Genomic DNA, 14,448 nt, shown 5'->3' with positions numbered 1-14,448 from the left:
TTTACTCACCTGGTCGGGTCACTTTTGGGCCGACCAGGTATCTTATATTGTAATAAGGAGCATGGCCCATTTTGATTATCAATAATACAGACTTTGAGTCCAAATTTGATTTTTAAAAAAAAATAGCTACCAGGAGAAGCAATGCATGACACTTGGTGGAGATTCAGCCAAAAGCTGAAGAAGTGCCCAAACCATGGTCTCACTAAGAGACATCTAAAATAGGCATTTTATAGATCTTTAAATTATGTTACTAAACTTGTTGTTGATGCAGTGTGTGGAGGATCATTTTTTAGGAAGCCATTCTTAGAGAGCATGCAGCTGATGAACGAGGTGTCAAACAATAACAGGGCATGGTACACCAGGGATGTAGAAATAGGAGATCTTGGGTACATATTTGAACTTTCAGCTGAACAAAGGAAAAGAGAAGAAGAAAGGGATCAAGATATGGCACACATGAGGACCCAAGTAGATCTACTTACGAAGCATATTGTCTCAAACTCAGAAAAAGTAAATACCGCGGGACAGCCAACCAAGTATGAAAATCAGGATATCGATCTAGATGAGGAGGCTAATTACCTGGGCAACCAAAGAAGTTTCCGAATTTACAACTCGGGAAACCAGGGTTATAATTCTGGAAATGCAGGTCGGAACTACTCAAGGGAAGGACAATATGATAGGCCAGAAAACAGAAAGCAGGGAAACTGGCAGAACAGAGATGGGTACAAAAATGATCGCAGCGGTGTCTATGTGCCCCCAAGAAATAGAGACCGGGCAAGTGGCAGTTCAAGTGGGTCTAAGCTGGAAGACATGTTGGCCAAGGTGCTCCAAAAAGTTGAATCAACTGATGTAGGGGTATCGGAGATGAAAGGTGATTTCTCTAGTATGAGTCAACTCGTAGACTCTCACACCACCTCAATCAAGCAAATTGAGCAGCAGTTGGGGCAACTTTCAGCCTCATTAAATCAAAGGAAGAATGGGTCACTACCAAATGACACAATCCAAAACCCTAAGAAGGACAGGCACTGCATGGCTATCGCCACTAGGAGTGGTAAGATTATTACTGACCCAATTTCTACAGGTACTAAACATGAGTAGGTGTTGGAGCAAGTTGGAAGAGAGGAGGATGAAGCTAAACAAATAGATGACTTGGAGGATGCATAACCAATAGCAAAACCAGTAGGAGCAAAAGAAAAAGAGGTTGAGGGAACTATGCCTTTATAGCAGATCCCAAGACCACCTCCTTTTTTCCCTCAAAGGCATAAAAAGAAAGCCGAGGATGGGAAATTCGCTAAATTCATCACCATGCTGAGACAACTTTCAGTGAATATCCCACTGATGGAAGCACTAGAACAAATGCCAGGATATGTCAAGTTCATGAAAGACTTGGTTACAAAGAAGAGAGCTGTAAGTATTGATTTGACTAACCGTGTTCATCACTACAGTGCTATTGCTACTAGGTCTCTGGTACAGAAGAAGGAGGATCCAAGTGCATTCACCATACTATGCACTATCAGATCAATCAAATTAACAAAGGCCTTGTGCGATTTAGGGGCCATTATAAACTTGATGCCGCTGGCCATCTACAAGAAACTGGGGTTTGGAGTTCCAAAACCTACAGCCATGAGGTTGATGATGGAAGATAGGTTAGTGAAGTGACTTGTAGGCATCCTATGTGATGTGCTCGTAAAGTTGGACACGTTCATCTTTCTGGAAGACTTCGTGATCTTGGATTTTGAAGTGGATTTTGAGGTTCCCATTATTTTGTGAAGACCATTTCTGGCCACGAGACGAGCATTGGTAGATGTTGAGCGAGGAGAGCAGAAATTCAGACTCAACAAAGAAGAGGTAAAGTTTAATAGTTGCAGGTCCATGAAGAAGCCATATGACATGAATGTGGTGTCTGTGATAGAGGTTTTTTATGAAGAAGAAATGGGAGCAACCATTGAAGAGAGGTTGGTTGTTGAAATCTTAGTTGCAGTGATTATGAATTTTGAAGCTGATTTTTGGTCTGACTATGTAGAGACTGTGAATGCTTTGCAGGGTATGGGAGCACACACTTATGCTCCAAAGATATTGGACCTGGATTTGAAAAATAGGCCAAGTCCTCCAGCAAAACCATCCATTGAGGAGCCACCTGTGCTGGAACTGAAACAGTTACCCAGTCACTTGAGGTATGTATTTTTGGGAGCTAACAACACTTTACCTATGATTTTGGCTGCAAATTTGAATGATGAACAGGTTCAAGTTGTGATCAAAGTGTTGATAACGTACAAAAGGGCCATTGGGTGGACCATTGCTGACATCACCGGGATGCCTCCAAGTATATGCACCCATAAGATTCAACTTGAGGAGGACTGCAGTCCAAGCATTAAACACTAGCGAAGGCTAAACCCACCTATGCAAGAAGTGGTCAAAAAAGAGATAATCAAGTGGTTAGATGTTGGAGTGGTGTATCCCATATCTGACAGTCACTAGGTCAGCCCAATGCAATGTGTGCTCAAAAATGGTGGTATGACTGTGGTTGCAAATGCAAAGAATGAGCTGGTCCCACAAAGACCAGTCATTGGATGGCGAGTGTGCATGGACTACAGGAAGCTGAACAAGTGGACCTTGAAGGATCACTTCCCGATGCCTTTCATGGACCTGATGCTTGACAGGTTGGGTGGAAAAGGGTGGTACTGCTTCTTAGATGGATACTCTGGCTACAACCAGATATCGATTGCTCTTGAAGATCAGGAAAAGACCACCCTTACATGTCCTTATGGCACCTTTGCATTTAAACACATGCCATTTGGACTATGTAATGCACCAGCAACTTTCCAAAGGTGTATCATGTCTATTTTCTCGGACATAGTGGAGGACACTTTGGAGGTCTTCATGGATGATTTTTCAGTGGTAGGTGGCACCTTTGATGATTGTTTGCTTAATATTAGCAGGGCCCTACAGAGATGCGAGGAGGCAAACCTAGTACTGAACTGGGAGAAGTGCCATTTCATGGTCAAGGAAGGCATAGTCCTTGGGTACAAGGTGTCACAAAAGGGGATAGAGGTCGACAACGACAAAATTAAGGTGATTGAAAAGTTGCCTCCACCTATTTTTGTGAAGGGTATTCAAAGTTTCTTAGGACATGCCGAATTTTATAGGCCTTTCATCAAGGACTTCTCAAAAATTGCACACTCCATGTGCAAGCATTTGGAGAAAGAGATGAAATTCGTTTTTGATGAGTCATGTCGTAGAGCCTTTGAATGCCTGAAGGTAAAGCTGATTTCTGACCTAGTGATCATTGGCCCAGATTGGGCTGAGCCATTTGAGGTAATGTGTGATGCTAGTGGTACTGCTTTAGGAGTTGTGTTGGGGCAGAAGCGCAACAAGATGTTCCATCTAATTTACTATGCTAGTATGTCAATAAAAGAAGCACAACAAAATTACACAATTACTGAATAGGAACTACTGGTTGTGGTGTATGCTTTCGAGAAATTCAGAGCTTACTTGTTGGGTACTAGAGTGATAGTCCATGCGGAACATGCATCTCTGAGGTACCTCATGACAAAGAAAGATGCCAAGCCAAGGTTAATCAGATGGGTACTACTTCTTCAGGAGTTTGATTTTGAAGTCAAAGATAGGAGAGATTGTGAGAACCAGGTGGCTGATCACATGTTTAGGTTGGAGGTTGAAAAGAAAGAGGAACTCGACCTCGAAATAAATGATTCATTCCCGGATGAACAGGTATTAGCCGCTACTCTTGATCTTATTCCTTGGTTTGTTGATTTTGCTAACTTTCTTGTTAGTGATTTGATGCCTGAGGGGCTGACATTTCAGCAAAGGAAGAGGTTCCTGCATGATGTGGGTAAGTATTTTGGGGATGAAACTTATTTGTACAGGGTGTGTGCTGATAACATCATCAAGAGATGCATTCCTGAAGCTGAGATGTTGCACATTTTAGAGGCATGTCACTCTTCTCCGGTAGGTGGCCATCATGAAGGTGCTCGGACAGCCCACACGATACTTCAGTGTTACGACCCAGGGGTACCCCTAGATGAAACACGGCGTACTTGACCCGAAGGGGTTGCATACAAGCCCTTATCATAAGATAAACATAAAAGTCATAGAATGATGCGGAATTAAAAAATTTCTTTACAATCGAAGTCTTTCATAAAAGAGAATGGGAGTCTAGACATTGTCTCATTTAGCCATATAAATACAATCGAATAAGGAATAGGGACACAGCCCTTACAATAGTTCTCAAATGACATACGAAAAGAAACTACTAAGTAAAGATATTCGTCCTCGAATCTTAAGGACTCACCAACTAGCAAGGGGGATTATCTATCCCAAGCTTGAATCAATAAAAGACCTGTTTCAAGAACCAACCCCTACACTTGTAGAAAAATGTAGAAAATATGGGTTAGTTCAAAAATGCACCAAGTATGGTAGTCATGCATAAAATCATTGGAAATATGATAAAAGGAACATTTTAGTTAAAACTATGCTATATGCCAATTTGAACATCTTCTTTGAAAGAGTTGGAGAACATCACTAATAAGGCAACTCATACATAGTTCATCATATCACAAAGGATAACAACATAATCATAAGCATAGTCTCCAATCATAGACATAGTGCAAATATGAATCATCATAAGACATAATGCACATCCATAGTCAAATACCAAGATTATCTCATCATAATAGAATCATCACATAAGTAACCCTAAGTCATACTTGTGCCATGCATAGATAAGATCCCATAACCCTATATATACTAAATACCACTTTTAGGTCACCATGCTCATACTTTTCATACATTAGTCTCATCCATAGTTAATACTCATAGACAAGGAAACATTCATATTGATTAGCTTATTTCAAGGAAAGTCAATCATAACAACAATCCAAATGGAGCATGCATTAATTCATAAATCATCATAATATAATGGAACCATACCATGGCTACTCTCAAAGTCTACTTGTGTCATGTATGAATGAAGTCTCATACCCTTACTCACACTAAGTAGATCTTCTTGAGGAGTCATTAGTCATAGTTCATGTTTCATTATCATAGTTCATTTACATAGGAGAAACACACCATCGATACTCTCAAAGTCTACTTGTACCATGTATGAAAGGAATCCCATAATACCACTCCTATTAGGTAGATACTTTTGAGGAACCATAGCACATAAATCACTTTCTTGTTCATGGAGGGAAAATAGCCTTAATCGACATAGACCATATGAGCTACATGGAATTAGGTGTCGTGTAACCTCACACCGAAAGAAGGTATCCTACTTGCCTAAGGTAGAACTAAATGTATTAGCTTTTAGGTGGATCCACTAGCTAAAGACCTATGTGGGCACATATTTATGGGATTGGGAGATTGCGTCTAGAAACCTGACATATTGTATTGGCGGAGGAGCTTCCATCTCATGAGAATAATTTAGAGAATTCAGTCTTTTGAATAGACGGAAGGGCCTCTACCTCACTTTCCATATCCACTCGATGTTAAGCATTATTTCCCAAAATTATTAGTTTAGTCTTTAATTGGATTTACATGTTTGAATGAGTATTTTACCCTTCGTTCAACCCAACTGATAAAATAGCTCATAAATTCAATTAGGTGAGAATGGACTTTCAACCTTAGAATCATCATTAGTATGTGAGAATAACTTTCACACCAAGATCATGTGTTATCATGAAAATTGACTTTCAATCAACACAATAGGATCATCATGGTCATGTACATTTCATGCATAATAATGTGTAAAGGTGCATATGAGAACTAGACTTTCAATTGACACCATAGATACATCATAATAATGTTTATGCATGGAGTGTGTGTGTAATTGTCCTTGCAATGACACAACAACAATATTATCATCATAGACACTTCCCTCTCAAAGTGTTCATAAGCATGTACATAATATCAGAATCATGCATAATTCACCTATATTGCATTCAAGTATCATAGACCATATAAATCAACACATCTAACCTTCATTATAGAAGACATGGATATAATGGTAATTCAAGTAGTTCATTCATTACATGTATAAGCTCATGTACTCATACTATAGGTCATGTGGGTAAAGTCCTTCCACAATAATACCATTTACAATTAAACATGCATACTAAATTCCATCTTAAAAGCCTCACCATTCATAGCTCATTCATATTAGCTATTACCCTTAGGGCCCTAGAAGTCATCTTCATATTACAAGCTTTACTCTCAAGCATTACTTCACATGGTCATCATGTAAACCTAATTCTCAAGGTACACTAACCATATGCTTCATTCTTGATCAATTAAAGTCATTTAGTATCATATACAGTGAATCTCAATACTACTCAACCATGACACATCATATAAGCCCCAATCAAGTTAGTTCATATCTACAAGTTTTACTTACAAGAAACTCATGTCTAGGTGATCTAATCTAAGGCAATTCATTAAGAAGTTCATCAATCTTAGAAGGTCATATCTAAACCCTCAATTCGCCTCTTTCATGACATAGCCCTAGGCCACATCAATTACACCTTAGAACCTTAGGTTAATCAAGAATACATGTATAATCATACTAGAATCATGAAACTACATCATAATCAACCCACATCCAATAAATTGGACCACCTTGCAACAACATTCATAATGTAAAGAAGGACCATAACTAGGATGGCGAAACTCATGCATTCTTGAGGAATTCAAGTTAAAATCATATAAAATCAGTAATAAATTCATAAACAATCATAATTCAACCTTTAGAAGTAACTTTGAAAGGAATCCATGGGGTTGAGTTGAAACCTTAGCTTTCGGGATTTTCTAGATTTGAGATAAAAGCTTTTGAAGGGACTCCTTGGGTGATAGCTACCCAAGGATGAAAACTACCATACCTTAGGTGTAGAATCCAACCAAATTCCTATAAAAAATCTCCCTTCTTCAAGCTCTAACTTGATATCTTTCTTTGTTCTTTAGTAGAGGTTTCTAGAGAGAAGATATTTGGAGAGGAAGGTGTTTCGGAATTTGTTTGGGGTCTTGAGATATAATGAATTAATTAGGTGTTTAATGACATAAAATACTTTATATTGGTGAAATAAATCCATATTAAATGACCCCTAAAGAAAACTAAGTAAAAAGGAATTACCTAAAGTGTCCAAGTCCAAGCAGTGAAGGAGGAAGATTGCAGGTGCAATCCACGCCCCCTGACCTACGGACCGTGGGTGCATTGACTCCCCGTCCTGCAGGTCCGTAGGTGGGGTCTGAAACTCGTCATCTTGGGGCCTGATCCACTACCCGCACCTACGGGGCGTAGGTCCACCTACTGGTCATAGGTGCCATCCGTAGGTGGCCCTATTTTGGCAGCTTGGGCAGATTTAGGGAGTCTTGGGGGTTAGGCTTTAGGGTCTTCCTCAAGGACCCTTGGTTGGTCCTTGGGGGTTCGTACCTTGATGTTTAACCCCTAAAACCCTCAACCTAAGCTCGGGAAGTCATTTTACACTTCTAAACCTCACACCAAACACAAACAGTCTCACGTAAGGCTCTAGTTTCACCTACTAGTTTTCCTAATTGTTACATTATCTCCCCCTTAGGAACATCCGTCCTCGAATGACACTTTAAACACTTAATGGAAATAAAGACTCAAGACTAGCAGCCCATCATGCATGAAAACATCTAAATGCACATAAACAAGGAGGAAACATCACTCCATCTCAATATACTCAATGCAACACAAGGGAAGTATGAACTACGTCTAACAACCCATTTATGCATTAGATTCTCATAATTAGTCATGTTCAAGGAGGAATTACCATCTCCTAGTCATAATATGCTCGACATACTCTCATGGAGCTCGTATGCAATTTACTCTCAAAAAAGCATTTCATTTAAGGAGGGATTTCTCAACTCCTAACTAAAGCATGCTCATATATTCTTCTCATGAAGTACAATATGCACCTCTTACTCAAAGCACTACAACATGTGGAAAACAATCTACATAAACTCATTTCCTTTCAAAGCACAAGTTTTCATGAATATGTCTTATATAAAGAAGTCATGGCAACACATAAGCACATAACAACAATGTTAGCTAGGCACACCATCTCCACATTGGGAGTGAGCCTATACAAACAATTTTAAACATCACCAATCACATAATCATCGGACGAACTATCTTCTCCAACTAAAAGCAAGCTCAACACAACATTATGGAGCCAATATGCCATTTCATCAAAAACATACAAAGGATGTTTATCAAACCATCCCATGAAGTAAAATATGTCATCATCATACTAAAATGCACAACATCATGAGGAACATAAATCATGAAAAATCATTTTAATACTTAAACATGAATTCTCAAGAACATGCATAATCATAAGGAGATCATGGAAACACATGATTCCAATTTGAAATAAGTCACAAGGAACCCTTTGTCTCAAGCTAGAATAGGAGTAGATGGAAGATATGAGGATATCGGGACTTTCATAATCTTGACATCTAAACATACTATCTTCCCTTTGGGAGTAAGGCCCCTACTAAAACCTCCATTACCACTTCTTTCAATCAATCCTCAAAGACATAGCTAAAACTCATAGTAACCTTGCCGGGTTCCTAAAACCTCTAGAGGTCTAACAACAATGCATCCCAACCCTACCAAGGTTAACAAGAGTAACTCTATGGAACAAGGGAATCATAGGACACACATAACATCCAAGACTCTACAATCATGAAACGAGTTAAGGAAGACTTATCATCTTAAGCTAGAGGAGGAATAGAAGGGAACATAAGGATATTAGGACATCTCATTGGCCCTTGGCCTCCCATGTATCACCCTCAAATAAAACCCTTACTAAAATACCACTTCTCATTATTCTTATGAAAGCACTTTCTTACTCTTCTATTTCTTAACTTGCCGGTTTAAGATCCCAATCGGTACTTCTAAATTAGAGAGGTTCTCATTAAGCAACTCTGTTTCACAAGCAACCTTACCAACACCTCTCAAGGTCTCATTTGAGCCTACCAAACCAGGACTAAACTTCTCAAACTCACTACACCTCTTAAGGTGAGAATTCCAAGACAATCTAAATCATGGACATCAAGGACACTCAATGACCTTACTATCTAAGCACATCATCTCTTTCAAATCTAAGGTCGACCAAAGTTATCATTAATCATTCACATCCATCACACAAGGTGATTCTAGACCATGATAAATTAAACTTCTACCATTTTTATATATAGGCATTTATCAAACACCCCTTTCATCAAACCTTCCAACCTACCCAAAACTCACAGTGGTCAAGTAAGGTTCTACCATCATTATCATTAAACAACAATGAAGCTCATTCATACCAAGGGCAACATCAAGGCCTAGCATATCAAGTCACAAAAGACAAGTAATACCGGAATCTAATAAAGCATAAAACACATACCGGAACCATTAAGAGGAAATTGGTTACCCTCTCTCTTCATCTAGCCTTAAGCACCGGGTAATATCTCATCTTGTGACCTTCATCACCACAACCATATCAACACTTCTTGCTGGCTAGATGATATACCGTGAGTTTACGATATTTTTAATACATTTCAATTAAGAATTGTGTGTGTCTAGGGCCATTTTGTATTAGAATTAATGTTTTTGTATTATATTTGCAGGAAATAGGCTTGGATGAGGTTGAGAGAGACATCAGCGGAATTTCTGCAGAAGGAGTCACCTACGGAATGTAGGTCCAGTCATGCTCCGTAGGTTGGTGGCGTAGATGGAGCATTAGGGAAGTCTTGACCAAGTGAGGAACAACAGTTGCCATTGACGAACCGTAGGTCGACCTACGAGTCGTCCTGCATGTCCGTCATTTATATTAGAAAGTCTGAGTTCCAGTACCTAATGAAAAGTTCTAAGTATGAAGCCACGAGAGGGGACCCACGGACCGTAGGTCCACCTATGGTACATTCTGCTGGTCCATTGGTTGCATCGGAAAGTTGAAGGTTCCAACATCTATGGAAAAAGACTAAGTCTTGGGCTACGAAAGGGACCTACGGACCATAGGTCAATCCATGGTCTGTACGTCAGTCTCGTCGATTAAAGTCGCGTCGAGAAGTTTATTTCCTTATTTCATTTCCTTTTTGTTTGGGACTATATTTTCTATAAATAGGGTATGTAAACCTCATTTTTGGGGGTTAGCTACTATTGTTTAACCTTAGTTCTTGGTGTGTCCTTGGGGATTAACTTGCAAACTCTAGCAATTTGATTTCCTAATTTCGGTTTATAAATATTCTTGCTTTGAATTTCAATTGAAGATTTCGGTTTTCTTCTACTCATTACGTAAGTTCATGAATTCTTCTTCTAAAAATATGAATTGTGTTCTTGCTAATATGGGTAACTAAATCCACAACTAGGGTTGTAGGAACCATGAGCGATTAACAAAGTATAAATAGTATTGAAGACTATGATGAATATTGGGTGTTGATGCATTGGCAGCGGTTATGATGAATTTTGAGGGTGATGGTATTGAAGACTATGATGAATTGGTCGCCGCACTTGATAGGTTCAAATTCCATTCCAAACCAAAGAAGCTTGAGTTAGATATGAAGAATCGCGACTCTCCACCCGCAAAACCGTTTGTTGAAGAGGCTCCAAAATTGGAGCTTAAGGCTCTACCATCACATTTAAGGTATCCATTCTTGGGGAGAGAAGGTACTTTACCAGTCATCATTGCGGTGGATTTGAATGAGGAGCAAGTTGAGGCTTTGGTTTTTATGTTGAAAAGGTTCAAGAGGGCTATTGGGTGTACGATTGCAGAAATTATTGGGATTCCTCCTGGCATTTGTTCTCATAAAATCCAACTCATGCCGCATCACAAACCTAGTATTGAGCACCAAAAGAGATTGAATCCGCCTATGCAAGAGGCAGTTAAAAAGGAAATCATCAAGTGGTTGGATGCTGGAGTTATTTATCCCATTGCCGATAGTAGTTGGGCTTGTCCTGTTCAGTGTGTGCCCAAGAAAGGTCGGATTACTGTGGTAACTAATGCGAGAAACGAGCTTGTTCTGATGCGGCCTGTAAATGGATGGAGAGTTTGCATGGACTACTGGAAATTGAATGCTTGGACAGAAAATGACCACTTCCCTATGTCGTTCATGGATCAGATGTTGCACCGCCTTGCTGGTAATGGTTGGTATTATTTTCTTGATGGTTATTCGGGCTACAATCAGATCTCCATAGCTTTGGAAGAGCAAGAGAAGACCACATTCACTTGCCCTTATGGACTTTTGCCTTCAAACGGATGCCATTTGGGTTATGTAATGCTCCAGCGACCTTCCAACGTTGAATGATTTCGATATTCTATGATATGGTGGAGGACACTTGATGAGTCTACAAATTGGACTCATTTAGGGTTATATTATGATAGAATTAGTGTCCTCAAATGCATATTTTATCTCAATATCTGATGAAAACCCTTAAGTTTCAGATATTTTGAGTTTGAGGGAAAGCATGGACACTACTTAGGAAATAGGAACAAAGGCAGTAGAAAGAATGAAGAAATGAAGATCTGAGAATAACCAAACCCGTTCGGCGAGTTGCCAAAAGGTCTTATCCTTGCCTTTTGTTCCAGTGTCCTGAGCCCTGAAGGAAAGGATCAAATCGGCAGTGAAAAGGAGCAGTCGGCGTAGTGCCGAGCAGTTCCGCGAAGCTATACTATGTTGACCAATGATCCAAAACATGACGATGCTGAAAGCTAACACAAGACGATGATGAACTAGACCAAAGGGTGTCTTCCAGTAGATCGGCAATCCCGATTAACTTCACCGAGTGATCCTTCGCAGCATAAATTTTTGAAAACTATAAATACTCGTTGAGAGTTGTAGCTTAATATCATATATTTAATAAATAATTTTTAACATAGATTTTTGAGTTCTAAGTTTGGAGAGGGTTTTGAAGAACTTAAAGATTCAAAGGGTTTCAACTCCAACAATTTGGGTTTGGGTCTCTTGGATTCTTTAGTCTTGGCTTGTTTTGTGACTAAAATCTTCGTACCCATTTGAATGCAAACTCATTTTGGTATAAATTTTTCTCTCTTTTACATGTCTAGCTAAAACCCCAATTCTTGGGGTGTGATTATGTGAATATGGGTTAGATTAATTATTGGGTCTTGCTTGCTAATAGTTTATTTGTTGTTTAGATGTGATTTCGTTTAGTAGTTGTGTTGGAACTTAATGAAATTGTAGTTGCAAATATGATTTCACCTTTGTGTTTTCATCTTGCTCGAGAGAGAGGTCATAAAACTAAGACTACTAAATTGATGGTCGGTGGGAGTGGGTTGACATGAAGTTCATCTCGAGAGAGTTAACCCTAGTTCTTCTCCCACCACTCAGCTTGAGAGAGTGAGTGGGCTAAGGCGGAGGCTGTTCTTTATGTAGCAAGTGGGTGTCCGAGAGGAACCCATTTGATTCGGAGTAAGTTGTTCGAGAGAAAGCTTACCCCCACTATAGTCTAGCCTAGTCACAAATATTCAATGAAATTCCTATCAAAAGCATGTACCCAATGATCTAGTCTAACCCGTATTCCTATCGCATCCCAAGAATCCCCACTCCTTGATTAGTACCCTTTGCATTTTTGTTGTTTTTGCTTACTTGTCACAAACCCCCATTGATAATTGATGCTTGTGTCACCACTTAGATTTAACATGTTTATATTCGATAATGATTTTAGCTATGACTAATTAGAACTTCATTTTATTTTTCTATTAATTCTCAAGCCCACTCTCTTAGGACTAGACCCCAACCCTTGGTTGGGTTACTATCCTATTGTACAATCGTACACACTTGCATTGTAAGTTATGTCTTGATTACGAAAACATCAACACTATCGAGGTATTTATGGATGATTTCTCTATTGTAGGTAACTCATTTGATAGTTGTTTGGATCATTTAACCGAGGTACTGAAACAGTGTGAAGAGTGCAATCTTGTGCTCAATTGGAAAAAGTGCCACCTCATGGTGAAAGAGGGGATCATTCTGGGTCATCGGATTTCTGAGAAAGGTATTGAGGTTGATAGAGCGAAAGTCGAGGTAATAGAAAAGTTTCCACCACCTATCTCTGTAAAAGGTGTTAGAAGTTTTCTTGGGCATGAAGGTTTCTATGGGAGGTTTATCAAGGATTTCTCAAAAATTACACACCCATTGTGCAAATTTCTCGAAAAGGAGTATAAGTTTGATTTCGATGATGCTTGTCTAAGAGCATTTGTAGAGTTGAAGGAAAAGCTATTGTCCGCACCTATCATTATTTCACCGGATTGGGGGCAATCGTTTGAGGTAATGTGTGATGCGAGTGGAGTGGCGCTTGGTGTTGTATTGGGACACAGGCGAGAGAAGATTTTTCATCCTATTTACTATGCCAGCAAAGCTCTAAATGTGGCTCAAAAGAACAATATAGTGACTGAACGGGAACTCCTTGCTGTGGTTTTCGAATTCGAGAAATTTTGATCCTACTTGCTTGGTAGTCAGGTCATAGTGCATACTGACCATTCTGCATTGAGGTATTTGATGGCTAAGAAGGATACAAAAATGAGGTTCATTAGATGGGAAATGTTGCTGCAATAGTTCGATTTTGAGGTAAAAGACAGAAAGGGGACAGAAAATCAAGTTGCCGATCATTTGTCCAGATTAGAGGAGGAAGCTTTGCTCAAGTTAGGAGATGGGGCTAAAATAAATTATGTGTTTCCAGATAAACAGGTATTGGCTGCTTCTCATGATTTTATTCTTTGGTTCGCAGACTTTGCTAACTACTTGGAAAGTGATCTGGTTCCATCGGATTTGTCTTTTCACCAAAGGAAAAAGTTTATACATGATGTGAAGAAGTTCTTTTGGGATGAGCCTTATTTGTTCCATATTTTTGCTAATGGGATTTTTCGTCGTTCTGTGCCCGAGGTTGAGATGTTGAGTATACTAGAGGTGTGTCTTTCATCGCCTGTTGGTGGGCATCATAGTGGTATTCGGACTGCACATAAAATCTTGCAGTTTGGATATTATTGGCCTACCATCCACTAAGATGCTCATGATTTTGTCAAGTCTCGTGATCGTTGCCAAAGAGAAGGAGGATTTTCAAAGAGGCAAGAGCTACCTATGAATCCGATTTTGGTGATCGAGTTGTTTGATGTTTGGGGCATTGATTTTATGGGTCCATTTGTGAGTTCACAGTATATTCTTGTTGCGGTTGATTATGTGTCGAAGTGGGTTGAAGCAATTGCTCTTTCAAACAAAGAAGGTAAAAGTGTCACCGTATTTCTGAAAAAGAATATTTTCTCCAAATTTGGTACACCTAAGGCGATTATCAACGATGGAGGTTCCCACTTTTGCAATAAGTTGTTCAAGGCCTTGTTAGAAAAATATGGAGTCCATCACAATATATCCACTCCTTACCATCCGCAGTCTAGTGGGCAAGTTGAAGTGTCCAAC

At 39.4% G+C, this 14,448-nt stretch overlaps 1 protein-coding gene across 1 annotated transcript; it reads left to right on the top strand.

Annotated features, from left to right (window-relative positions):
* Positions 1-312: 312 nt before the first annotated feature.
* LOC107059815 (uncharacterized) lies at positions 313-2,379 on the top strand. Its single transcript, XM_015306823.1, has 3 exons — positions 313-1,078; positions 1,322-1,643; positions 1,770-2,379. The coding sequence occupies exons 1-3, from the start codon at positions 313-315 to the stop codon at positions 2,377-2,379; spliced, it is 1,698 nt and encodes a 565-aa protein (XP_015162309.1).
* Positions 2,380-14,448: the final 12,069 nt, after the last annotated feature.

The sequence above is a fragment of the Solanum tuberosum genome, unplaced genomic scaffold, assembly GCF_000226075.1.
Source record: "Solanum tuberosum cultivar DM 1-3 516 R44 unplaced genomic scaffold, SolTub_3.0 scf00038, whole genome shotgun sequence".
NCBI classification, from domain to species: Eukaryota; Viridiplantae; Streptophyta; class Magnoliopsida; order Solanales; family Solanaceae; genus Solanum; species Solanum tuberosum.
This window is presented reverse-complemented; position numbering and strand designations above follow the sequence as displayed.